At 39.3% G+C, this 24,898-nt stretch overlaps 2 protein-coding genes across 5 annotated transcripts; one reads left to right on the top strand and one right to left on the bottom strand.

Annotated features, from left to right (window-relative positions):
• The first annotated feature begins 416 nt into the window (after window positions 1-416).
• Window positions 417-13,635, top strand: krr1 (KRR1 small subunit processome component homolog). Of its 2 annotated transcripts, none has more exons than XM_035520304.1 (10): window positions 417-496; window positions 835-1,010; window positions 2,508-2,642; window positions 3,204-3,329; window positions 5,551-5,634; window positions 5,943-5,999; window positions 9,580-9,747; window positions 12,524-12,601; window positions 12,680-12,776; window positions 12,902-13,635. In XM_035520304.1, exons 1-10 carry the CDS (start codon window positions 424-426, stop codon window positions 13,021-13,023), a joined length of 1,116 nt encoding a protein of 371 aa, XP_035376197.1. In that variant the 5' UTR covers window positions 417-423; the 3' UTR covers window positions 13,024-13,635. The 2 variants fall into 2 exon arrangements, with proteins under 2 accessions (XP_035376197.1, XP_035376201.1); XM_035520308.1 differs by having other exon boundaries at window positions 425-496; window positions 838-1,010.
• A 767-nt stretch (window positions 13,636-14,402) lies between these two features.
• glipr1a (GLI pathogenesis-related 1a) lies at window positions 14,403-24,654 on the bottom strand. Of its 3 annotated transcripts, none has more exons than XM_027027153.2 (8): window positions 24,013-24,653; window positions 22,788-22,853; window positions 21,969-22,171; window positions 21,540-21,788; window positions 20,837-20,955; window positions 18,453-18,535; window positions 18,086-18,112; window positions 14,403-15,376 (listed from the first exon to the last, which is right to left on the bottom strand). In XM_027027153.2, the coding sequence occupies exons 2-8, from the start codon at window positions 22,825-22,827 to the stop codon at window positions 15,309-15,311; spliced, it is 789 nt and encodes a 262-aa protein (XP_026882954.2). In that variant the 5' UTR covers window positions 22,828-22,853; window positions 24,013-24,653; the 3' UTR covers window positions 14,403-15,308. The 3 variants fall into 3 exon arrangements, with proteins under 3 accessions (XP_026882954.2, XP_026882953.2, XP_026882952.2); XM_027027152.2 differs by lacking the exon at window positions 14,403-15,376 and adding an exon at window positions 16,487-17,980 and having other exon boundaries at window positions 20,833-20,955; window positions 21,544-21,788; window positions 24,013-24,654; XM_027027151.2 differs by lacking the exon at window positions 14,403-15,376 and adding an exon at window positions 16,487-17,980 and having other exon boundaries at window positions 24,013-24,651.
• Between the last annotated feature and the right edge of the window lie 244 nt (window positions 24,655-24,898).

The following is a 24,898-nucleotide window of genomic DNA, read 5'->3' as shown; positions in this document are numbered from 1 at the left end:
GATAAAAGCCCCTGATGCAGGGAGAGCTCTGGAGAAGCTTTTGAGTGGACACCCTTGTCCAGAGCAACTTTAAAACGTGCTTTGAAATGTCTATCAAATTCATATCCTCATGTGAGGAAATCCCAGTGTTTTAAATGCTATCAGGATAAAACCCAAGCTAGAGTGGAAAAGAAGACAATATTTTTAAAGTGCAGATTAGGTGTTTTAGATTCAGTGAAATTTGTTCTGGTTGCACGGGCATGACGATTACAATTGTTTTCCCCTATTACAGAGCTGACAGAATAACACAGGAATACTACTTGAATACTTTGTGTTCTCTACACACAAATGTTCGAAGTAACAGGCTTCTCCTGTCCAATAGGCGGTGATAGAGGTTTGCGTGCGAAAGGTTATTCAGCAGTAATACCCAAATGAATAGCAACAATGGCGGCCCCCGGGAAGGAATGCATGAGTGAAATGTTGGCCGATAAAAAGGGGAAAAAGAAAAAAGATCAAGGTATAATATCACCTGACTCACATTAGGCGTATATTTTGTGTACATGTTTGGAGCCAAGTTAAATAAAACATAGATAGCTACTGTGTTGTTTAGAAAAGGTAAGGTATCTTCACGGTTAGCTAGCTAGTTAACTAGGTATTTAAGTTAGCTAGATGGATTGCTGCCTTATTGTCGCTTTTGCTTAAAGTACATACTGAATTTCACTTTATGGATTTTTGTGTAGTTGAATCATTTTCTGTTTGTTTGTGAGATATGTGGATAGCCAAGTCATTAGCTGGTTAACCTGGCTTAAGGTTAGCTAAGATGTTTAAGTTAAGACACGTGTGTTACTTCTGCAGTAGATGAACCAGAACTACTTACGGTCCCAGACGGCTGGAAAGAACCTCCATTCAGTAGAGAGGACAACCCGCGCGGTCTGTTGGAGGAAAGTAGTTTCGCCACTCTCTTTCCAAAATACCGCGAGGCTTACCTGAAAGAATGTTGGCCGCTAGTGCAGAAATCTCTCGGGAATATCGTAAGTTTGCTTTTTCTGGTTTCCTAGATCCCGATATGTTCCTTAGATCTGAATGAACCAAACGTTGCGGTCTTTGTTTATTCTGGTAAACGGTCTTCCATGTCAAACGCAGACTATAGAATGATTCAAAATCGTGCTGCCAAATGGCATAACTAGGATATTTTGGGCCAGTTGCAAAAAGAAATCAGCGGGATCCACATACATATTTTTTTTAAATCGCTTGGTAACTGAAACATAAAAATGTCAAGTAAAGTCAGTGCTCTTATGGCATACACTCTCCTATGTGAAACTTATATGACGTTCCGTGCACTCAACAAAATCATGATCATTTGATTTTATGTTCATACCAAACCAGCGAAGGTGGGTTGAATGAGTAGTGGAGAGGGATAGGGAGTGTTTTCCCTGCCTAGTTGGAGGAACTGCTTTCAAACTGAGAGCTTTTGTATAAACCCATTGGCAAACAAGACTTCAAGTGATTATTTACACAGATTTCTAATGGCTGAACTTTTTATACAACCACGAACTCTACTGATAATTTCTGTTATGAGGTCAGTGTTAATCAGATGCTCTGTCTGAGCATTGATGATTTTGAACAAGTGAAAACCTAGTTTACAAGCTTAAATAACTATAGTCAGCTTTACTGTTATTCTTTATTCATTCAGTAGAGAGGACAACCCGCACGGTCTGTTGGAGGAAAGTAGTTTCGCCACTCTCTTTCCAATAATTAAATATTTACAGCTTCCCCCAAGTTTCTTAAGAATATACAGAGCTTAATCATCTGGGTAAAACTTGGCAGTAGAGTGACTTGAATGAGAGAGACATCCATAGCATCTATTTTTGTACGCTAAACTTGGTTTGAGTTATCATTTGGGCAGTGCTGTAAGACACAGTTTTGTGAAAAATATGAATGGTGAACTTGCATCAATGCGGGGTTCTATCAAGTGCAGTGCCAAAGTGCAAACACGTAGAGCTATGCTTGGACCCCTTTATTGCCTCTTGTAGCTATATTTCTTAGGTTTATTTTTTTTATTCTTGGTATGCTTGTATGTATGTATATGTATAATATAAATGTGCAATTGTATTTTGCTAATATTGCTGCTCTGCTGGGTTAAAGAAAAATTTCCTTGAGTAGACAATGCATGTAATTAGATTTTGTTAGTCTTTTCTAGTACTTCAGTTATTTATAAAATATGTGAGTTCTGTGTGTGAAAGAGCTTGACTTTTAGCAGCTGGGAGTACAGACGTCAACAGTACTTGCATATTTCTTCTGCATTAAAATTAGAAAATTCAGTCACAGAGTTGTATTCTACTGCTTTTGATTTCATATAAAAAAGTCCTGGTTGATTGTCCTGCTGCTCAGAACTTTAATTTCACTCCACCATGACCTTTCTCAATGGTGCATATGAAAATGAATTTACACCATGATCACCATGATCAACATACATTCAGATCATTTGGGATTCTGAAACTTGACTTCTGTGTGTTCTTGTGCTTTAGTTTATCAACGCCATACTGGACTTGATTGAAGGCAGCATCACAGTTAGTACAACTAAGAAGACCTTTGACCCTTATGCCATCCTGAGAGCCAGAGACCTGATCAAGCTCTTGGCTAGAAGTGTGCCATTTGAGCAGGTAAGCTGCTCTCTAGGTGTTTTTCCAGGGTGCAGATACTTCCTCTCTGGGTACCTTTTCATGGTTGGCTGCATGCCGACATTGGCTGGGACAACTATGGCAAATGGCATTCTCAGACAGTTTTTCTTGGTGCTTTCTCTTGATGTGTTGCCAGTGTAAGTGCAAAACGTGACAGTTCTGTTGAAGTGTCCTGTTTACTGTAGGAGTGGAGTGCAGACTTTAACAATGCTAGATTTGTTAGAAATTATTCATCAAGCCTCTTTAACATTTAAAATGCACATACTTTTACATACTTTTCACATACTTTTAAGGCTCTATCATTCCATTAACAATTCTAAGCAGTAATGGAAATCATTTGTGGGACAAAAATTTTGAAATGTTTTCTGCCCTTCCAGATATTTGCTTTTAATTAATGAATTAATTGTATCTAGCGCTCTTTGTCTGGATGGTATTTCAGAGTTAACTTACTGTTCCAGCATTGTTTATTTAATGTCTTAAGAAAACCTGCACATATGGTGAAAATGTTTTAAAGCCGTGTGAAAGGTGTGTTGTCTCTTTCAGGCTGTGAGGATTTTGCAAGATGACATAGCATGTGATATTATAAAGATTGGCACTCTGGTGCGAAATAGAGAGCGCTTTGTGAAACGCAGGCAGAGACTGATTGGACCTAAGGGCTCTACACTGAAGGTGAGCAGAGATTGATACTGTGTAAATTCAAGGAGCACTAATAGCCCACACTTCACTCTACCATTTTCTTCTTGCTGTAAGCAGAAAGTTGCCTTGAGAATATTGGTGTAGTAGCGTATCAGTATAGTAATCAGTAATCACTAAATGGCACTAGATGTCAGCAGCATTGCACTGATATGAAATTTCTGAAAAGCCGAAATAATGTGTATGTCTGCATTTTAAGGGATTTTAAAGGAAATGAAAATTGGTACATAGTGGCAGCCAAAGGACTCAAAAAGGCCACAACTATGCCACACAGCTGATTTTGTCCTTTATGATTTATTCTTTTGCATTATGACAGGCTGTGGAGAGTGGTGAAAGTTACATCCTCACACAATCAAATGCACATAAAAGCTCCATCTGAGAATGGTAATCTTCCTTAGATGGGGTGCTACGGTTCAGAGGTTAATTCAACTGCAGAGCATGAATGGTCACTGAATTAAAATTGATCCAATGTGCAGTATGTATGGTTAGAAGCAAATGTCTCAATTTAATAAATTTTTTAATACTGTTGATTTGGAGGGCTATAAAGAGGAGATGGTAATGGAGGTTATGTTATAAACTATAGACGCATTATCTGTTTCCATGCTCTTGTGACAGTTGATTGCTAATATGTTCAAGTTCAAGTTCAAGTTCGGTTTATTTGTCAGATACATAGTCATACACAGTATAAGTCACAGTGAAATGGTTGAGAGTGCTCTGTCCAAACTGGACAGGGGTGCATAGAGAGAGATATATATAGAGAGATATATATATATATATATATATATATATATATATATATATATATATATAGAGAGAGAGAGAGAGAGAGAGAGAGATATAGATATATATATATATAGATATATAGAGATATAGATATATATATAGATATATATATATAGAGATATATATAGATATAGATATATATAGATATAGATAATGTTAATATATTTTGGCTTGTATAATGTATGTACAATATATGTATATTATTATGTTTATATACACAATGTATATAATGGATATGTATATATGTATGTACACACTGTACAGTTCCATCTTGTAATTGAACATATTTACAGTTATATGTTACGTGGTGGTGGTGGTCCCCACAGTTTATCAGTTGCCCTGTTTCAGGGCCCAAATGGCCTGTGGCAAGAAGCTCCTCTTCAATCTCTCTGTCTTGGTCTTCAGGGAGCGAAAGCGCTTCCCTGACATCAACAGAGAGAAGAGCCTATTGTTGGGATGGGTGGGGTCCTTCACAATCCTCTTGGCCTTGGTCTGGCACTGCTTGCAGTAGATGGTCGGCAGGTCAGGAAGTTCCGTATGAGTGATGCGCTCTGCTGAACGCACCACCCTTTGGAGTGCTTGTCTGTCCTGCTTAGTGCTGTTCCCAAACCAGACTGTGATGTTCCCTGTGAGGATGCTCTCGATAGTGCAGGTGTAGAGGTTCCGCAGTACCTTGGAGGGTACTGGCGTCTGAGGTGGTAAAGACGCTGACGAGCCTTCTTTGCCAGGGAGTTGGTATGGTGGGACCAGGACAGGTCCTGCAAGATGTGAACACCAAGGTACCTGAAACTATCTACTTTCTCTACTGTGGTTCCACTGATCTTCACAGGTTGGTAGTGCTGCTCCTGCTTCTTGCTACAATCCACGATCAGATCCTTGGTCTTACTGATGTTTAGGAGGAGATTATTTGCCTGGCACCAGTTTTCCAGGTGTTTAATCTCCTCCAGGTAGGCCCTCTCATCGTTGTCCGAGATCAGGCCCATGACAACGGTGTTGTCAGCAAACTTGACAGTGATGGTGGAGCTGGAAGTGTAGGTGTACAGTGAGTAGAGCAGGGGGCTTAGGACAACCCTGAGGAGCTCCACTGCTGAGGGTGAGGGTGGATGAGGCACAGTTGCCCACCCGTACTGATTGTGATCTGTCTATTAGGAAGTTGGAGATCCAGTTGCACAGGGATGTATGCAGTCCTAGATCCTCCAACTTAGTAGGGAGTAGGGAGGGGATGATAGTGTTAAATGCTGAACTGTAGTCGACAAACAGCATTTTAACATAATTACCCCTCCCTTTGTCCAGGTGGGTCAGTGTGGTGTGGAGCAGATTTTTGATATGGGCAATATTGTGCCACCTTTAGGAATCTCTGGGTGGTCAAATCTCTGTGGTTGTGCTGAAACATGACCATGATGTCTTCCTGCAGGCCCTCGAGTTACTCACCAGCTGCTATATTATGGTTCAGGGCAACACCGTATCTGCACTGGGTCCCTACAGTGGTCTGAAGGAGGTAAACAGCACACTCCTGATCACATAGTCATCCACAGATTTTCTTCATTTCTTGATGCATTTTATAAAACCCAGATGCACTTAATCTTCACTGTTACCTTCAGAGAAAACAGCATTTCTGTTTAACAGTGAATTTTGACATTTTTAAAGAAGAGACATCTAAAAAGACAGAAATTCTCAACTGAAAGAAATGGCCTGGATGGCTGGGTAGGCAGCCATGTGTTTCATAGGTAAGATTACTGTACACAGAAGACCAGTAATTCTCCCTCACACTTGTTCGCTCTTTTTGTTTTTGATTTTTCTGTGCAGGTTCGGAAAGTGGTGCTTGACACAATGAAAAACATACACCCCATTTACAACATCAAGGTAAATGAGATCACTTTCTAAAACACTTCAGTTAGCTGCAGTTTGTGATGCATGTTCATGGAAATTTGCCTTTGGGGTTAGACAGTTGGGTTTGTCACTGGAAGGCAAGATTGTCAGTCTTGTCTGTTATTTTGCAATTGAGCTGATTGATGAAGGAAAACCAGCTAGTTTGTATTTAGCAATGTACAAACTGTGGAAAGAAAGTAAGTATAAATTAGTTAAAAAGCACACCAAAAGCATCTGCTAGTATGATGTAACTGATGGGCCTGTTGGGTTTAACACACTTGTAGTATGTCGCACTTAAATAATTTGAAATCTTTTCCTAAGTAAAACATGCATATTTGACAGTGGAACCACATATTGTGATGATGAGTAATTCACACCCTGCGGTGTTGTAGATTTTTCACAGCATCCTTTTGTATATGTGTGTGTTCACTCAGCTGTAGGGGGAACGACCCTAAAATATAGGGAAACTAGGTCAACTACCCTATATTGCCAAAAGTATTCACTCGTCTGCCTTCGTATGCATATGGACTTGTGTAATATCCCAGTCTTAATCCATAGCATATAATATGATGTTGGCCCACCCTTTGCAGCTATAAAAGCTTCAACTGTTCTGGAAAGGCTTTCCACAAGGTTTAGGAGTGTGTTTATGGGAATTTTTGATCATTCTTCCAGAAGCGTATTTGTGAGTTCAGACACTGATGTTGGATGAGAAGGCCTCGCTCTAATTCATCCCAAAGGTGCTCTATTGGGTTGAGGTGCAGGCCAGTCAAATTCTTCCACACTCACTCATCCATGTCTTTATGGACCTTGCTTTGTACACTGGGGTGCAGTCATGTTGGAACAGGAAGGGGCCATCCCCAAACTGTTCCCACAAAGTCAGGAGCATGAAATTGTCCAAAATCTCTTAGTATTCTGAAGCATTAACTGTTCCTTTCACTGAAACTAAGGCCAAACTAAGGAGCCCAACTCCTAAAAAGCAACCCCACACCATAATTACCCCTTCACCAAACTTTACACTTGGCACAATGCAGTCAGACAAGTACCATTCTCTTGGCAACCGCTAAACCCAGACTCGTCCATTGGATTGCTAGATGGAGAAGTGTGATTCGTCACTCCAGAGAACATGTCTCCACTGCTCTAGAGTCCAGTGGTGGCGTGCTTTACACCACTGTATCTGACGCTTTACATTGAGCTGGGTGATGTAAGGCTTGGATGCAGCTACTCGGCCATGGAAAACCATTCCATGAAGCTCTCTATATACTGTTCTAATCTGAAGGACATGTGCAGTTTGGAGGTCTGTAGTGATTGACTCTGCAGAAAGTTGCCGACCTCTGCACACTATGCACCTCAGCATCCACTAACCCTGCTCTGTCATTTTATGTGGCCTACCACTTAGTGGCTGAGTTGCTGTCATTCCCAGTTGCTTCCAGTTTGTTATAATATCACATAGAGTTGACTGTGGAATATTTAGTAGTGAGGAAATTTCACGACTGCACTTGTTGCACGAGTACCACGCTGGAATTCACAGAGTACCTCAGTGACCCATTCTTTCACAAATGTTTGTAGAAGCAGTCTGCATGCCTAGGTGCTTGGTTTTATACACATGTGGCCATGGAAGTGATTGAAACACCTGAATTCAATGATTTGGATGGGTGAGTGAATACTTTTGGCAATATAGTGTATTATTTGTGAACTACCTAATGCTATATCAATGCTATAGCCGTCTCATTTATAAATTAGTTCATATTTTGTGCAGTGACCAAATATCATTGATTCAAATATATCAATGATGAACAACTTGAATAAATGCGAAGTTTATTGATTGATGATTAACAAATTAATGACGTCGTGAGACATGTTATAGGCTACTATGGCGGACTTTACTCAGGTAAACAGAATCCGAATGACACTGAGGGAGAAAAGAAAGGGCACTGAGGACATATAGGAAATAAATCAAATAATAATAAACAAAACAAAAAAGGAAAGAATGGAAATCAGAGGGGAGAACTTTTGCGCAAGCCAGAAAACTGTTGAGCTGTAGTGCTAACTCAGCCAAGACTAGCCTATCCAAATAGCTAGCTAACGAACTAGCGTATCTAGCAGAGGGTTGCCTGAAAGGAAGGAGGTTCCCATTTCTATTATTATATAGACTAGCGAGGTGAGGAAATATCAACCTGGACATAATTATCACTAGGAAATACAACTCGCTATAGATACCCCGAGATGGCATATGAAAAATGTAGTTCTTACATCTGTTTTTGATACTTTGACACTTGTCAAAGAAAATTGTTGCTTCGCCCGCGCAAGGGGGCAATGGAGTTTAGGTGTGGCCGTGGTCGGCTGGGATTAACACCTGATCTTTTATGCGCCGTCGGGGACTCCACACCAAAGGTCGTCCCGGACTGGCGAGCCTGAGCTTCACCGCAGGTGTCCATGCCAGAACATATCCTAGACGTAGGGAGAAATCTAAGTTTGGCTAATTAGCACTAATTACTGTTGGCCAAACAGGATTGTTTCTAACTTTACCAATGACGCATAACAAAAATTCGACTCTGTTGACGGTAGTGGAAAGCAAATTAAGATAGTTACGACCGACTGACACACTAGATACAAGACAGACATGAATAAGACAGTATTCTAAGTACTTAAGTACTCTTTGTTCCTGAACTTTTATAACCCTGACTCATGGGCGGGCGAACGAGGGAAATTATTCCTAGAGTCGCTCATGTATATTCAGGTTTATTTGTTTCGTCTCCGGTTTTGGTGTGATGATTCTAAACAATTAACAAAAAGAAGAGAAAGACGGGAATAGTTAGATTTCCTTTAGAATTGAGCGTGCTGAGACTGGTAAATATATATAACAGTGCATTGTTGACCAAGTCCAGATGGGGGAGTTTGTTGTATTTATTGAGGGGCGCTGTGGATCCATCGTCTGTGCAATCAGTATGGACAAATAAAATCTTGTACTTGGAAATGTAATAGTTATATTCTGTATATGAATCTGGTCTAGTTGCGATACTCGTGAGGTCTTTTGGATGGGAAGGATCAAATTCCAGTAGTCTTTCAAAAGTATGCGCTTTATAACATTTTTTTTTTTAAATCTAAGTATTCCAGGTTGTGAAATTATCGTTATATTCCAAGCATGGTAATTTATGTTTTTTTAGTTTCTCAGCCCAGATCTGGAGTCATGAAGCTTTGGAGCATGTGTTCTTACAAAGTAATAAACCTTCAGAGTGGCTTTGAAGAACTGCTAAGGGGATGTTATTTGTAAGAGTTCTGTTATTTGTAAAAGAGGCCTCTCAGAGTGGGTGTTATGAGTTGTCCCAGGAGTGAAGGTCTGGTCTGTCAGTAGGGCAGAGACTGGTATTCCCGAGCATCTTGATAAGGAGACCTTCAGTGAGGGGTGTTGGGGTTACCTTAGGGTTAATTGCAGGAGCAGGGCTGCAGCTTCCACTACACAGCTAAGGCTGACAGTCATTCTCTCATATGTGTGTGTGTGTGTGTGTGTGTGTGTGTGTGTGTGTGTGTGTGTGTAGCCTTACTCATACTCCCTTCTTTGTGTGTGTGTATGTAGATGTTAATGATAAAGCGGGAGTTGGCTAGTGACCCAGACCTGCGCAGTCAGAACTGGGAGAGATTCCTGCCCACCTTCCGGCACAAAGGCCTAAAACGCAAGCAGCCTAAGAACAAGAAGAGCAAAAAGGAATACACACCTTTCCCCCCACCACAGCCAGACAGCAAGGTATATACACACACACACACACACACACACACACACAAAAAAAAAAAACCCCAAGAAGCTCTGCTCTAGATAGGTTGGTTGCCTGTAATTTTTAAATTGATGTTTACCATTTGTATGACACTATGGGGGGGGTTCTGTTCAGTCGTTAAGAATAGATAAAAACTGAATATGCTATATTCAGTAACATTCCATTCAAATGCCTGAAACAAAAAAGGTGTTCAAAATACATTTAAAATATACTTGTACTATAATATAAATATATTGTATAATATTTATATTTATGTATAGTATATTTTATACTATTATAAAGCTGTGCTATTTCATCATTAATCACCCATCACCCTGTTAATTCTGTTAATTGGTGTTACTGGTTTTCTTTATTCCTTTGAGGCATGGTCATGGATCAAAATAAATGGGCTGATGGCTGGCAGTTTTTACAGGCATTTGCTCAATACATTGGAATTCAGTGGCAGGGATTGCAAGGGGATCCTAATTCATGAAAAGTATTGGGTTTTCAATTTAGGGCTGCTCTACTCCCATCATCAAAACTTTCTATCCAATAAGCTATTAAACGGTAGATATTATGCTCCTTTTCAGTTTTCTCATAATTTTATATTTTGGGGTCTACTAGAATAAGCTTTCATGCTACAATTTTACACTCCCACTTTGGCCTCCTGTCTAGGTGGGGGAGCAACAGTGGCTTTTCCAGTTGGGAGCCTGTACACCCACGCAAGGTTACAGTGGAGATGGGTCCTTTAATTGATGATGGGTGATATAAGTGTATGTAAAACACAGACAACCAAATATAGCTGCAATGTGAGACTATATACAGTGTATGTATATATAGTCTCACACTGTATATATTTGGTATATATATAAACCAAACACGGAGCATCTCTGAATTTGGCAATCTGCAAGATGTCTGTGGTACATTTCTCACAACCAGACTATCTGTACTGTCAGCTCTGGCATGGATCCCTTGTACATAGGACATAGACAGTACTCCAATAGGCTTCTGTTCTCCCTCAGGACACTCTTTAGAGACTGCAGTCCTCTTATCCAAGTTGCGAGAATAATATTCCTTTATAATATTAACATGGCACAAACACGTTTTATGTTTACAATCAGGGGTAGAAATGTCATAATTGGTATCACTGTGGTTTTCTGTACTGTTGTATTGGCTAGCTAATTTTGCTGACAGGGATGGTCCAGGCACAGGCAGAAGAACCATCACCTGGTCACTAACCTTAAAATCCCTGGAGATAGCTCTCCTGTCAAAGGTCTCTTTCGTGTGTTTTTGGAACACACCAAGAGTGTCGTGACTGTTATTTTTTGTCATGTAGTTTAAGGTTTTCTGTTGCCCTGTCATGTCTTTTTACTCTTTCCATATGAAAGGGCAGTGGTAAATCAGTGCATATGCTGATCTTAAAATTAAATAGGCAATGGTAGTTTTTATTTTAAAGACTATATATATATATATATATATATATATATATATATATATATATATATATATATATAATTTAATTTTATTTTATTTATTTTTTTTGTAACTTAGTTGTGACATATTTTAAGAGTCCTTAAAGTATGCAGTTTTCTATTCTGGGGGTTCTCAAATTTTTCCACCTCATGGCTTACCTGTTTAAAACTAGAAAGCATAATGGCCCACAAGAAAACAAAACTCAACTTTTTGTGTAAAATAGTTTTTTGTCTAAAAGCTAGCTCTGTATGTCAGTTTACATGTAAACAGTCCATCTTATGCTATCATTCGAGAGCAATACTTTTTGTATTTTTCGTTGATCATCTAGCAGCACATCTCTATGGCAGCGAATTCCTCAGTAACTGTAAAAGCTTTCTAACTCTTACTTTCTTACATGCCATGTGTCTGGCACTGAGATAGCTAGCTTTCAGGGCACACTTGGACTGTGACGTTATGGAAACAATTGTTTGCTTTTGGGGCTGCATTACATCTTGTTTTCGTGGAATGTTTTCCTCTGGCTTTGCCACAAGAGTACGGTGTTTGGTCTGGAGATGTCGCTTTAGTTTTGAAGGTATTAGTGTTTCATTTGAAGCATTCAAACTACACTCCACACACTGGGCTTTTGGGTGAGTGTCATCACCTCCCCCCTGCGCAAATGCATATTTGATGTATTCTGGGTTGTACTTGCAGACAATGTTTTGCTTTTTCTGAGTAACAGTTTTCCCATTCATTTGTTTAAGAAACATCTCCATCTCTGGTTGCCTGATTGTCTGCATCAGCGCCCACAGCTGTATTGTCTCAGACTAATGTCATTTAATTTGCCTTGAGTTACTTCTGCAATATGTTATTTCTGCATTTCTATTAATGTTTATATAATGTTTATAGTTTGAACACAATATTTACTTATACTAAATACATCTTATATTTTAATGACATAAAGTGCTGTTCTGGCCCACTACATACTACTACTTCCCCCCTGATGATAAGCCTGTAGACCACTAAAGGGCATGTCATGGTTCACTGGTGGTCTGCATCCCATGAGTTGAGAAACCTTGTTCTATTCCATTCAGTCTTATGGACTGAATACAGATGCTTAACTTTTTGTATTCTGAATACAGTCCATGGTTACTTGTAACTGTTACTTTTTTGTGATAAATTACATTAGTAATCTAATGTTATAACAGTATGATAATGTATAATAGTACAATGTAGCGAGAATAAAACGGGTCATTACAGTATCACCTTACTCAACACTGGAGACTTTGTTTTTGGCTAAACGGCATGTCTGGTTTCCAGGTTGACCAAGAGCTTGCCAGTGGAGAATTCTTTCTGCAGGAGAGGGAGAAGCGGCGGAGAAAAATAAATGAAATCAAGGTAACAGCAGATTAATGCACAGTGTGCCCTTGTAGTCATGGCATTATTAGAGAATGAGAATTCTTCCTCTTCTTTAAGGTGAAGCAGGCTGAAGCGCTGAGCAGAAAACAAGAAGAGAGGAAGAAAGCCTTCATTCCTCCCAAGGAAAAGCCAGCCATTATGAAAACCAGAAAGGGTATTCCAGATTTTAATCCAGAGATCTAGAGTTTGATATTAAATTTGAAATGGGCAAGTTAAATGCACTAAATAGAAAGCTCATTCTGGTGTGCTCCAGTGACTGACTCTTCTTCTGTTTCACAGTTCAAGAGAACAAACTTGATATCAGCATAATTAAAGAGAAAGTAAAGAAGGCAAAGTGTAAGAAGCTCGGAGCCCCTCCACCAAGCTCTGCAGTGCTACTTGGGAAGAACAATAAAAATTAACACTACTCCAGTATCCAGATGGTTTTGTTTGTGGAATTGTATATATTAATGATCTGTTTGATCAATGATCTGTTTGTGTTCTTGTATTGGTTTACACTCGTTTATGCAGTGTTTGTCTACATCAAAATACAGTGCTTTTGAAATGAATTGGGGCAGGAAATTTAAACTAGATTTTGCTGTGTAGTCAAAGATCACCAAGGCTGTAGAGAAGTAGGGATTTCCCCCATTTATTTTTCTGGTTGTGTTCAGGCACTGGATGTGCAGCAGTTTGTCAAACTACTGGCAGTTGTCTGTCCCTTTTGAGAAGTTGGTAGAGGACAAGCAGATGTGGAATATTCTGTACTAAATTCATAAATGCCATATCTATCCAATCATAAACCCACAGTGAGACTCTCGCCTAAGTACAGGTTCTGCCAGACTGAGGATGGCATTAATGCTGTGCAGCCTGCAAGGCAGACTTAAACCTAACCTAGTTCTGGGGTTAGGTGAGTGATTGACAGCATCAACTCTAGAGCCTAACGTCTATAAAATTACAGGGAAGGGAGAGAGTAGGAACAAGAGCTCAAATGTACGCACACTGCTGTAAATAAAAATAGCTGTGTCGCTACTGTCTGAATTTGTCTCTTTAGTGGATGTTCTGATTAACAATAAATGCATCACTTTATTACTATGTCCCAGCATAGTAAGGGTTAAAGTTCTTTCCTGCATTGCTCTTCATACCAGTATTTGCCATTTATTCCTCAACTTTGAAGGATGTTATTGCAGGTGTATCTGAATCAGATATTGTTTAAACCTTTTATTGAAAATTTCTAGAATCTTCAGTAATAGTATGTTATTTGCTCTTCAGCAGTAGTATAAGAGGTGGATATGCTTGTTGTCAGGGGTACTTACATTTGTTTTATCTGCATGTATACTCTGATATTGAGGTTGAAATAATATCTGCATGCTTGCTCTTCTATGTTTTTTGTTTTTGTTTTTTTTAATAACATTTGTTTGTTTGAAGTTGTTATGCATTGATGGACTACAAATGGTAAAGTTTCTATTTATCGAACTTGGTGGGTGGAGCAATTTAACCAGCATGCTATAGTGAAGCCCTGACAAAGTATAGGTGATTCAGGACTTCTACATGAAATAGGCTCCTGAGTTTTGGAATGTAGCAGCAGCAGATGGGGTTACTCCTGGGGAGCTGAGATGAACAACTGAAGAATTGAGGCGAGAGGAGAAGCTGGTTATATTTGTGCATTCGAGCCTCTCATCAAGCTGGAGGAGGAACTTAGGGAAAATGCTGCAGAGAACACTACCAAAACTCAAAACTCCCAACTATAACCCTCACTAACCTCCACTCATACAAAATTGATGAGGTTGGTACCTAAGCAAGGTTTTTTTTTGTTTTGTTTTGTTTGTTTTATAGAGACATTACTCCATGCTGGACTTATGCTAACCATACACCAAGTTTGACAATTTCTTGCAGTGGGTTGTTCTGCTTCCTGATTGGTACAGGAGATTGTTCCCTTGTTGGACAATGTCACTATTTCTATGAGCCAAGACTGAAAACCCATAATATTACATTTATTTTGGAACGTAGAGATGAGAAAAAGAGTGACTTAAAACAGATATTGTGACCACCTTACACCAAACAATCAAGATGATGGCAGCATACCACAACTCTTGCAAAACTCCTGACTTTATTTTAACATTGGAAACTTGCTTGAAAAGTAATTAGTCTCACATAGCCAGGCTGATTGCATGTGTTTGGAGTGTCTGGCTGAGAGTGGAGGAGGGGGAATCTGTTTATATAAATGAGTAATGGTATGCTTAGTACACAAATATAGATGCAGCTTTTGGCTCCTGGGTTAAGACTATTTTACTTACCAAGAATTTCATTTTATACTGACATTTGTGGCTAAGGCATACCCAAGTGTGCCAAGCCCCAACTGAGCAAGCCAAAGGTGACAGTGATGAGGAAAATCACCCTAAGGCTGAGAGAGAAAAACCTCAGTGACGAACCAAGACTCAAAAAGGGATTTGTCCTCTGGACGACACTAGACAGCATGATGACATGGATGAAAAATAAATGTGAACAAGAAATAATGATCACAGCAAGTGGGGGGATTATATTGACATAGTTTCTAATTCTGAAGTGTGACATGGCAATAGTGTGTCCAGGGCCAGGTCTGGTGGAAGGCCAGCTTGGGAAGGTCAAGGGTTTTCTTCATCAGGAACGCAATAGCAAATGACCTCGTGGTGGTATAGACTGGTCCAGGGACAGGTGGGCAGGAAGGCAGTTAACCAAATAGTAGTAGGGACTGGTGCCGGGGCAGGGCAGGGAGGCTCAGTCTTGGTTGGATTCCACCTAAATGATCGAGGATACCTCAGAGAGAAGAAAGATAGGCAGGAAGAAGAAAGACATATATTAGTAGATATGCAAACAGATGCATATTTAAGTATAATACATATAATTGAATGCTGGCTAGATTAATTAATGTAGTTATGATCCAGGTCAGTTTATGCACCGGAGGTGTATTAAGAGTCCAATTCTGAGGCAGGGTGCATAAGCCCAAATTGGGGTGTAAATAATACATTTAAGGCAACTGGCTTTTATAAATAAGGATAAAGAAATATTGCAGAGATCAAACAGAAAATTGAGATGTAAACTGAGGGAGGCTAGAGAGGCATAAAAAAAAAAAGCTTGGAGGAGGCCTTTTGGGTCAGTAACTAAAAACGTAAACTGAAATATGACACGTATAACATGGTGTAATCACTGAGAATGAGCTGGCATTTGCAAATACACTGAACACCTTTTTTATTAGGTGTGAAACCACAGAGTTTAGAATGATGCAGGAACATACTAGATCTATAGTCAATAGATGGGGCTGAAGGCAGAGTTGAGAATTCAGTGATGTATGTGGCTGTTGCTTTTAGAAAGCACAATGTGTCTAAAGCCATTGGCCCCTGATAGCATTAGTGCCTTTCTTCTGAAGTCTTTCAGTGAGGAGTTAGCAAAAATATAGCAGCCCTTTCAACAATCGCTGGACATATATGGTTCTTGCATCTTGGAAAATCTCAGATCTAATCACACTTCTTAAGACATGCCCTTGGAGGTGTTATGCTTTTCAGCTGGTGGTCCTCACTAGGATATTAAGTTTAGAGTTTAGAGCCTTTTCAGGCCAGCCTTAAATACTGAGACTGTGCCTGAGTCTCAAACATTGACAGGAAGGTTATTCTATAGTGTGGGAACTTTAAGAAAGTCTACCACAGGGGGCAAAGCCTTTTCCTATATTCTTGGTACTATTAATGAGCCTGCACATTTTGATCTAAGCAGATGTGGCAAGAATTCTGTTCAATTTGCTTTCTCAACCTATATAGGATCAATCAGATCCATCAGTTTCCATATATAGTACCAAGGATGTGGCTAACCTTGCCTTATTTTAAAGCATCTGGATAACATAAAATCGAGACCTTATGCAAGAGTATTGTTTATTAGGTTTTTTTCAGCATTCAATACAGTGCATCCAGAAATTGTGTTTTCTAAGATGCAGCAACTGGGAATGAATTAGTCCACTCCCTTTTGAAAATCACAGAAACAAAAAAGAAATGTAAAAAATTGTAATGTTAGGTATTATTCAACTGGGTCTTAAATGCCCTGCTGAGTCAAAGTTTCTGTCTGTGATGGAATGAGTAGGACTGAATGCATTTGTACATCAGAGGGAGATTTTGTAAAGTTTCAGTCCACCAGCATCTGCGGTTGTGATTTCCTCTGCTCTTTACTTCATTCTCATTCTCACATGCTTTTATTAAAGAATCTTTGCCCTTGCAGATGACAGGGATGAAATATTCCTTTACACTCATCAGAACTCACCTCAGAGAATTAATATAGCTCCAGAGGGAAAAGATTCTCCTGCTGCAAAAAGCAACAGTGTGAGACTCATGCGGCTACTGATTCAACACACGCCTAGGTTCTGGTGCCAGACACTGTATTTAGCTCAAGGTAAAGGTTAATGCATACCCATTTCTGCGAGGATTTGTTCAAGAACAGAAATGAAGTGGAAAGAGCAGAAAATGTAGCTTTAACTAAGTGGAACAAAAAAGACAAATAACTTTAATTTAAACCTACAAAATAACAAATAAGTTGATACAAGTTGTAAACTATTTTTTTTAATCTGAAATCTTTAGCAAGAAAGAAAGGGGGTGGGGCTAAATATGTACCAGAATTTCCACATCTAAGTGGACATGATTTGCACATGGGCAACTGTCTAACACCATTGCATAAAAAATGTTGCAATGTCTGTCTGATATCTTTGCACTTATAGGCAGATTCTATAAGTGTACAATTACACACTGCAGCCCATCTATTCCACAGTTCTTCTGGCATTCTCTACCCAGTTCATCACTGGTATGTTTTTGCTAAATGATGTCCTGATATTGTATGGATGCCAGACTATTGTCAGCACAGCAATAACACTGTTACATGTCTTTGGGTGTAGAGCTGCCAGATCATCAGATGGAACAGTATTGATGGGGGCTTTACTTGTGTCAGCATCACTGTAGAGTTCAGATAGTGAGATGTGTCACTTCACGTCTATCCCTGCTGCTGTTTTAGGTTTTTCTGAAATGCTTTAACATCATGGTTACAAATATATCTATAGTAATTTCTCAAAAACTTGTCACACATGGTAGTTTTAGCAATGTTTACAGATGTTTTCATGGCATACATCCCAAATTTATCAAGCAATTTCAAAGTAAAACATTTAGTGAGGGGTGGGGTGGGTGGAGAGTTGTAGTTTAACCACATCCTTCCGTCAGGCAGTGTAGGCAAAGAGGTTTGTGTAGTGACGCTGAAGGCAGTATACACAGCTGAAGATAAACACCAGAGAAAGGGGTCTGATGATAAGTATAGTCTTGTAGAATGACCCAAACAAAGGCAGAGCAGGATCCCAATCAGGATTCCACTTATATCCTACACACACACACGCACGCACACACCCCAGTAAGACACACCCGGAAATGTATAATGCTTAAAATACTGGTGACACTGAAATGATTGCAAAATGGAAGTACTTACGCCTAGGTTCTTCTCGAGTGATGTTGTCTGCAGAAACACATTTGATGTTTCAGATGTGCTGAAACTTTGTGGTGGTTTCAAATTGATTTTTAATTTGTAACCCCTTTTTTATTAACTGAACATTCTAACACTTATTGCTTAATATTGTTTTATGTCGTTTGGTATTATACTTATCCTTGATCTGGTTTAGAACTTGTGCTTAATTTGCATTTCTTTTAGGTAGCATTGAATCTTGTATTTTAGCAGTATTCTAGTTTACTGGTATCTTTGACTAACCTACTGTATTGGCTAGGATACATTCTAAAGTGACTCTGGATAAGAGCATCTGCTAAATGCCAAAAATGTAAATGCAAAATGTTGTACTTACGGCAGAGTTTGTTATCACACTTCTCATTGCCACATCTGCTGCAGGACTCTCCATTCAAGTAGGGAGCATGAGGGTAATTTCCTCTATGAGATAGGGAGCCTTTAATGAGAATCTCACAATAATTCAGCAGTCAGCAAACTCCACCTTTAAATCTTTGTCAGAAAGGAAAATGTTATGTATGTACTTACTGTAAGACGAACTACGATATGTGTGCCTGTCTAACAGCTAGTCCACAGCATCATTTCCTGGCCAAGGAGTTTCTTAAAATAGGCGAGTTTGGTGTTTAAATGTTTTGACTGCTCTGGCATACTGTTTACATACAAAATTAGTGATCCTTCTTTACTGAAGGACTTGGATTTGTGGATTCAGTGCATGGCACTGATTTAGAGTATGAGGAAAACAATATGGAGAAATTTTATTTTATTTTATATATATATATATATATATATATATATATATATATATATATATATATATATATATATATATATATATATATAAATCTCAATTCCACACTCGCCCTCCAAGCCAACTTTTTCTTTCATATATACATATAAGATATGGAATACATCCTCTGGATGGTCTTTTTTTCCTTCAAACTTAGGTCCTTTACCACAGTCCTGTGTAGTATCTTAGCTATTCCCAGGACTGTACTATTATGGAACGAGATTTTGGATGTTGTTCCTGGTATCTGTTGGAGCCCTTCTCTCGGTTTGGGGATTACAGGCCCTAGTGCTCCAATTACCACGGGAATCACAGTTACCTTTACCCCCCATATCTTTTGTAGCTCTTTCTTCAGCCCTTGGTATTTGTCAAGCTTCTTGTGTTCACTTGGGATCTCACTACGGCCCTCTTCTGCTGTTTGTCCACCACTATCTACGGTTGGTTAGCCATTACCATCTTATCTGTCTGTATCTGAAAGTCCCACAGGACCATGGCATGGTCATTTTCCATCACCTTTGGGGGTATATCCCACTTAGACTTTGGAACTTCCAGCTGACTTAACACAAATGTTTCTGTACAATGTGCCAGCCACATGGTTATGTCGTTCATGTATGCCCTACCTGCTAGCATCTCGCATCCCATTGTTATATCCTGGATTGTCTCATGGGCATGTTTACACATCCTGCATCTGGGGACCTGCCTGGTATTGTAGATCCCAGCCTGGTGTATTCCTGGATTGTGGTTGTTTCATCCTGGGTAGTGGCTCTGATGCTCACTAGTCCTCAGCTGCCCTCCTTCCACTTAGTGTACAATCTAAGAGTGCTGGATTTGGGATGAAACCCTCCATGCTTACTAAGTAGTTTCCTTGTCTTGAGGTTAGTGGCTTCTATCTCCTCCTTAGACCATCTTATTTTGCCAGCAGGGTACCTGATGACTGATATTGATAGCTCAGATCTTGTTTCTCACCACACTTATCCATTCTTATCCAATGTTATTGCTGTATATCTTGGTGAGGTGGATTAGTGAGTCTATGGCATACAGGTTGATGTCATCCATCCATGTACAGGAGGTGGCTGATGGTTGCTTCATTCTGTACCCAGTGGTGATCTTTCAAAACAGCAGCAGGAACAGGCCATCTCCATGGTAAATCACACACTTGATGGTGACTCATGCTATTGGCTTGAAAGCAATCCTGGAACACAACCCTAGAGGCCAACTTCAAGCCAATAGCACGAGTCACCATCAAGTGTGGGATTTACCTAACTGAAGGCTCTTAGAGTCCTGTTGGATACAGGATCTTCATAGGTTTTCTTACACAGGATGGTCTGTCTGGTCTAAAAGTCTCAAGTGCCTGTTTTATCCACCAGCCAATGTTCTTTCTGGGCCTATGTGCCTGAGCTAGGTGCCTTCTTATCTTGGCCACAATGATGCCTGACAGGAGCTTCCATGTTGGTTACTGGATCCTGTTCAGGGAGGTTGCTGTAGTCAGCTCAAAGCTTCAAAGAGTGGTGGAGAACAATAAAGATCCTGTAGGACCTCCAGATCCAGACAGATAAAGAAACAGTAATGAACTAATTGGACATCATGAGAGTAAATAACCTGTAGCAAAAAGTAGTGGTAATAGATGTGGCAGTCCCAAGTGATGGTCATATGTCGTCGTCCCCCCCCCCCCCCCCCCCCCCCCTCACACTCAGGCCTTCTACCAGAGACCATCACTGGAAGGGTGAGAGGAATTAGCATCAAGCCAACACCTGCCCAATGGTCAAAACAAGAAAAACAGATGCTCATGAAAAAGAAGAATAAAGAAGCAGGACTCTGCTTAAGCCACTGCATACTGGTGCCAAGAGTGGTGGATTACATTTTACAGTTGACTGTAAAATGTGTTTTTTACTGCTCCCATTGTTTTAGCACAAAAAATACATATAGGCAGACATACTTACGCTGGTGCATAGTTGCAGACAAAAATGGCTCCTGGTGTGGACATGAATGTTGTTTTTGCCACTCCACTGGGACAGGCCTGCACAGCACAACCAACCTTGTATGTCTCTGCCCATACAACCTGCAAATTAATTCCACCTTCAAATGAGTCCTGGTCACAGATTTTAATTAATTAGTTTGTTATATATATCTTTAAACACATCTTGAATAATTTTTTAGTGTGCTAAAAACTGTTATTCTTGTAATGTGGGCAGTGGTAGCTCAGTGGTTAAGGTAATTGACTAGTAATAAAAAGGTTGCCAATGTTGGGTTCTTGAGCAAGGCCCTTAACCTTCAATTGCTCAAGTTGTGTTCAAACATAATTGTAAGTTGCTTTGGATAGAAATCGCAGCTAAATGCTGTGAATTAAATAATGTTCTTAAAGTCCACTGTAATGAAACATACTTAACATGCTACATACAAAAGCTTTACACAAGTGTATTTTTTCAAATGTCAGTCAAAAACACATACAAATATTTATCATACTAGAAGACTTGAGGACATATGAGGGGGTATTTCGGTGTATTGTATTGAGTCCTGATTCAGTTATATTAATTTAGTACCTTTTTTTTTTTTAAACCAGGGCAGAAATGATTGTGGCAGAATAAAATATTTGTTTAAGACAATAATATTTGTTTCAAAAATGTTTGTCTCCGGAGGAATTACTTGCGTGTAGTGCGTACAGACTTCTTTGCAGTGATGATTGTCATAGTCATAATGAAGATTTTCGTTAATCCAGTCTTCAATGGCCTTCTTTACTGAAAACATGGTGTATGGTGCCCCTGCCCAGATGTTCTCCCCCACAGTGGTGAAGACAGGATGGACCTTGCCTTTCTCGTGGAGGTAAATATTGTGCTCAAAGAGGCATTTTCTTGCCCACGCTCTTGCTGTGACTGCGAGGCCTTCATCCCATGTCTGCAAACAGACACCAACCAAAACAAATTACAATCTTGGTCTTAGATATTCTGCCCCCTTTATTTGGCATTTGTGTCAATTAGCAGTTTTGTTACAGGATGTTCAAATGAAAATAATTTTGAAATCTCTGGTGCATTACCAAGATTGTAAAGTGATAGGTTTCCCTTTCATACTGCTTACCATGTAAAGCATGTTGCTAGCAGGAGGAGAGACTCTCGACCGACCTGCGTTGTGCTCTCTTAGGCATTCCTCAATGAATGCCTTATCTACTATATCAGGAAATAGGTCCTTGGTCATTCTTAGGGCTGGTGAGGACAGCAGAAGGATCAGAAAGCTTAGGGAGTGGCGCCAGTTGCACATGGTGTAACTCCAGATTGTAGCGTCTGTGGGAGAAACAGCAGAATAGGTTAGTATGTTTGCTAGGCAGCGTTGCAACGCCGTTTCTGCTATAAAGGAAGAGGGAGGATGTTGACATAAGATGTGTGAAGCAATGAAACACCATTCAAACAGACAGTGAGATTCTGCAAAAAGGAAAGAACAAACGAGCTTTATGATCATTAGGTTTGACAAGTCCAACGCAGTTGAAACATGATTTTACCAAATTTCTGCAATAAACTGAGTATAAGGGGTTTATAAATGCTTTAAAATTAAGTTTGTAATGATTAACTGGTAACAATTCCTATGAATCCTGTATTTATTGGTGCATTCTAAATGCATTTATGACATATGGCATTTATAATGCTTGCCATAAGCCTGTATAATTACTGATGATACATTAGTTAAAGTAACATGTACAATGCCTCATAGAGCAAGAGTATATGACTTCATAGTCAGGTTTTATAAAGAATGATAACCTTTTAGTTAACAGTGTCTTATCTCCAATCATGTTCAGATTCCATGTGATTTCACTGTACTGTAGTAAAAGAAGTACACAAGATATATATAAATGTTCATTTATATTGTTATGTCCAATGTGTGTTTCTTTTCACCCATTCTGACCTTGACTCTGCTCCGTTCCTCTCCATGTCAACCAGCCCATTTGCCCCTCCTATATAAAGGCCCCTCCTGGAGGCAGAAGAGAAGAGGGAGGCAGTTAGGCAGTTGGTGATGGTTATTGCAGAAACTGGTTTTGGCTTGTGTTTTATTCATATGATGTGTGTAAGACCTTGTATCCTCATAGGACCTCAGACTTTAGCTTCATCCCTACTTTGGTTGTGGTTTTATATAATCATTTTAATGGATAGTATAAATATTCTTACGGTACTTTGGTACGATACTTTGGTGTTGGATACTTGGTCGCTTCCATTTTTGACAGACATTGTTTATTGTTTTGGCCTAGGTCACAGCTGAAGCAATTGGACCAGTGTGTTTATTGTAAATATTTACCTGTGTTATGAAACTAATACACCAAAAGAAACTACCATTTGTCCTTCCGTTTTTTCTTTAACAGTTACATTATCATTTATGTTAGCCGTTTATCAAAAAATACATTCATATTGTAACGTTGGCGGGGTGAAGGGCGAACACACGAAGTTCCGGCATCTTGATAAGGAGTGGAACTAACTGAGGAAGCCATAAGGAACAAAAAAAACAAAAAAACAAAAAAAAAACAAAAAACAAAAAACAAAAAACAAAACAAAACACTAGCAATACAGAATAGAACGACGAACAAACGAGCCGACATAAAAATAACAGGCTAACAGGGTGAGAACTAGGTAACAGGAAATAAACACTAAGGAAAGACTAACGAAGAATAACGATGAGGTATGAAACTTAGACAACCGAGAAATTCACACGCAAGAGACAAACAATAACCTATTAAATATTAATAGCCTATTACTCGCATATATGAAAAGGGGAAGAGAAACCTAAACAGAAGCGAAGCGACGGAAGGACACCTGACGAGGAAAGATAGCGGAATAAGACAAGCTAAGAGTAACAGGGAAACAACGTAGACAAAACAGACCGAAAGTATATCAGACGAGATCAGACATTTAACCAGAGCCAAACCAGACATTCGCAGGATGATGGAGAACAAGCAAATTCTGTATTTGCTTAAATGCAAATGCTAAACGATAGCATGTAATTAACATGTCATAATTTTTATCTGTGCTTGGTATTGCTCTACACTCTGCTGCTCCTTTATCTTCTCATTCACCCACATCTCTTCTGTCTGCATGCCTTTATCTGTTCCAGATAAAGGTGAAGTTCTGTTACCACTGACCTGCTGCAATCATTCCTGGAAGGACTGGATGACTTGGTGCCAAATCTCTTAGAGGTGGACAAAGCAGCTGTTTCATCAAGCAGGAGGTTGATGCTTACCAGTGTTATGCAGTGTTAATAAGGAGGTATGTATAAAAATGTACTTACCAATATGTACTAAAATAAAGACTATAGTTTAATTATAGCATTTGATCTCTCTACATTTGTATGTAGGACAGAACAAAAGAACAGCTGCCCTATTTGGTCCTTCATGCTTCTTGTCAAAAGATACCTCTGAGATAATCAGGATATGTGATATAATTGCATTCATTCAGAAGGAATATTCCTAGTTAGTCACTGTCTTAAAAAGTACATCCGTCATAACGCAACATTTTAACCATAAGAAACCTTACTAGACAGCATGTTTGGTATAGTTGTCAAAGTCAGCATTGTGTAAATTCTTCAGTGTCAATAATAAAAAATTGTGAGAGTTGATAATTGTACATTTTCTATTTCTTGTTGTGCTCCAAACTGTAAATAATGAGCTTAACACCAAATTGGCACTGATCGATTTGAACTCTTTCCAAATTCATTTTATTGTCCTTATCTTTAGAAATGCTATTAGTATTAAATGCAATGTATACTGACTCGTCTCTTTATTAAAACATTTTTCTATCTCCAGGACTCATCCATTTGATCAGCTCCAATGAGCATATAGGTGCACTTTGTTCTACAATTATAGACTGTTTTCTGTCTGTTTCTCCGCACACTTTGTTATACCCTGTTAAATGGTCAGGAGTACCTCAGAGTAGGCATTTGGGTGGTTGTTAGCATTGTTAGCACTGCAGTGACCCTGATGTGGCAGTGTTAGTGTGTGTTGCACTGTACAAATCAGACACACTAGTGCT

The sequence above is a fragment of the Electrophorus electricus genome, chromosome 2 (genome assembly GCF_013358815.1).
Source record: "Electrophorus electricus isolate fEleEle1 chromosome 2, fEleEle1.pri, whole genome shotgun sequence".
Taxonomy (NCBI): domain Eukaryota; kingdom Metazoa; phylum Chordata; class Actinopteri; order Gymnotiformes; family Gymnotidae; genus Electrophorus; species Electrophorus electricus.
This window is presented reverse-complemented; position numbering and strand designations above follow the sequence as displayed.

Bases quoted from the DNA above. Each gene is read 5' to 3' on its own strand.
- glipr1a (XM_027027152.2), bottom strand. From the start codon at position 22,827: ATGGGCTGGTTGACATGGAGAGGAACGGAGCAGAGTCAAG. The intron at 22,172-22,787 runs GTCAGAATGGGT...TTTCTCCCACAG, and splicing joins AGGAACGGAGCAGAGTCAAG to ACGCTACAATCTGGAGTTAC. The intron at 18,113-18,452 runs GTAAGTACAACA...GTGTTTCTGCAG, and splicing joins GTGTGATAACAAACTCTGCC to ACAACATCACTCGAGAAGAA.
- krr1 (XM_035520304.1), top strand. From the start codon at position 424: ATGGCGGCCCCCGGGAAGGAATGCATGAGTGAAATGTTGGCCGATAAA. The intron at 9,748-12,523 runs GTATATACACAC...TCTGGTTTCCAG, and splicing joins CACCACAGCCAGACAGCAAG to GTTGACCAAGAGCTTGCCAG. The intron at 12,777-12,901 runs GTATTCCAGATT...TCTGTTTCACAG, and splicing joins CATTATGAAAACCAGAAAGG to TTCAAGAGAACAAACTTGAT.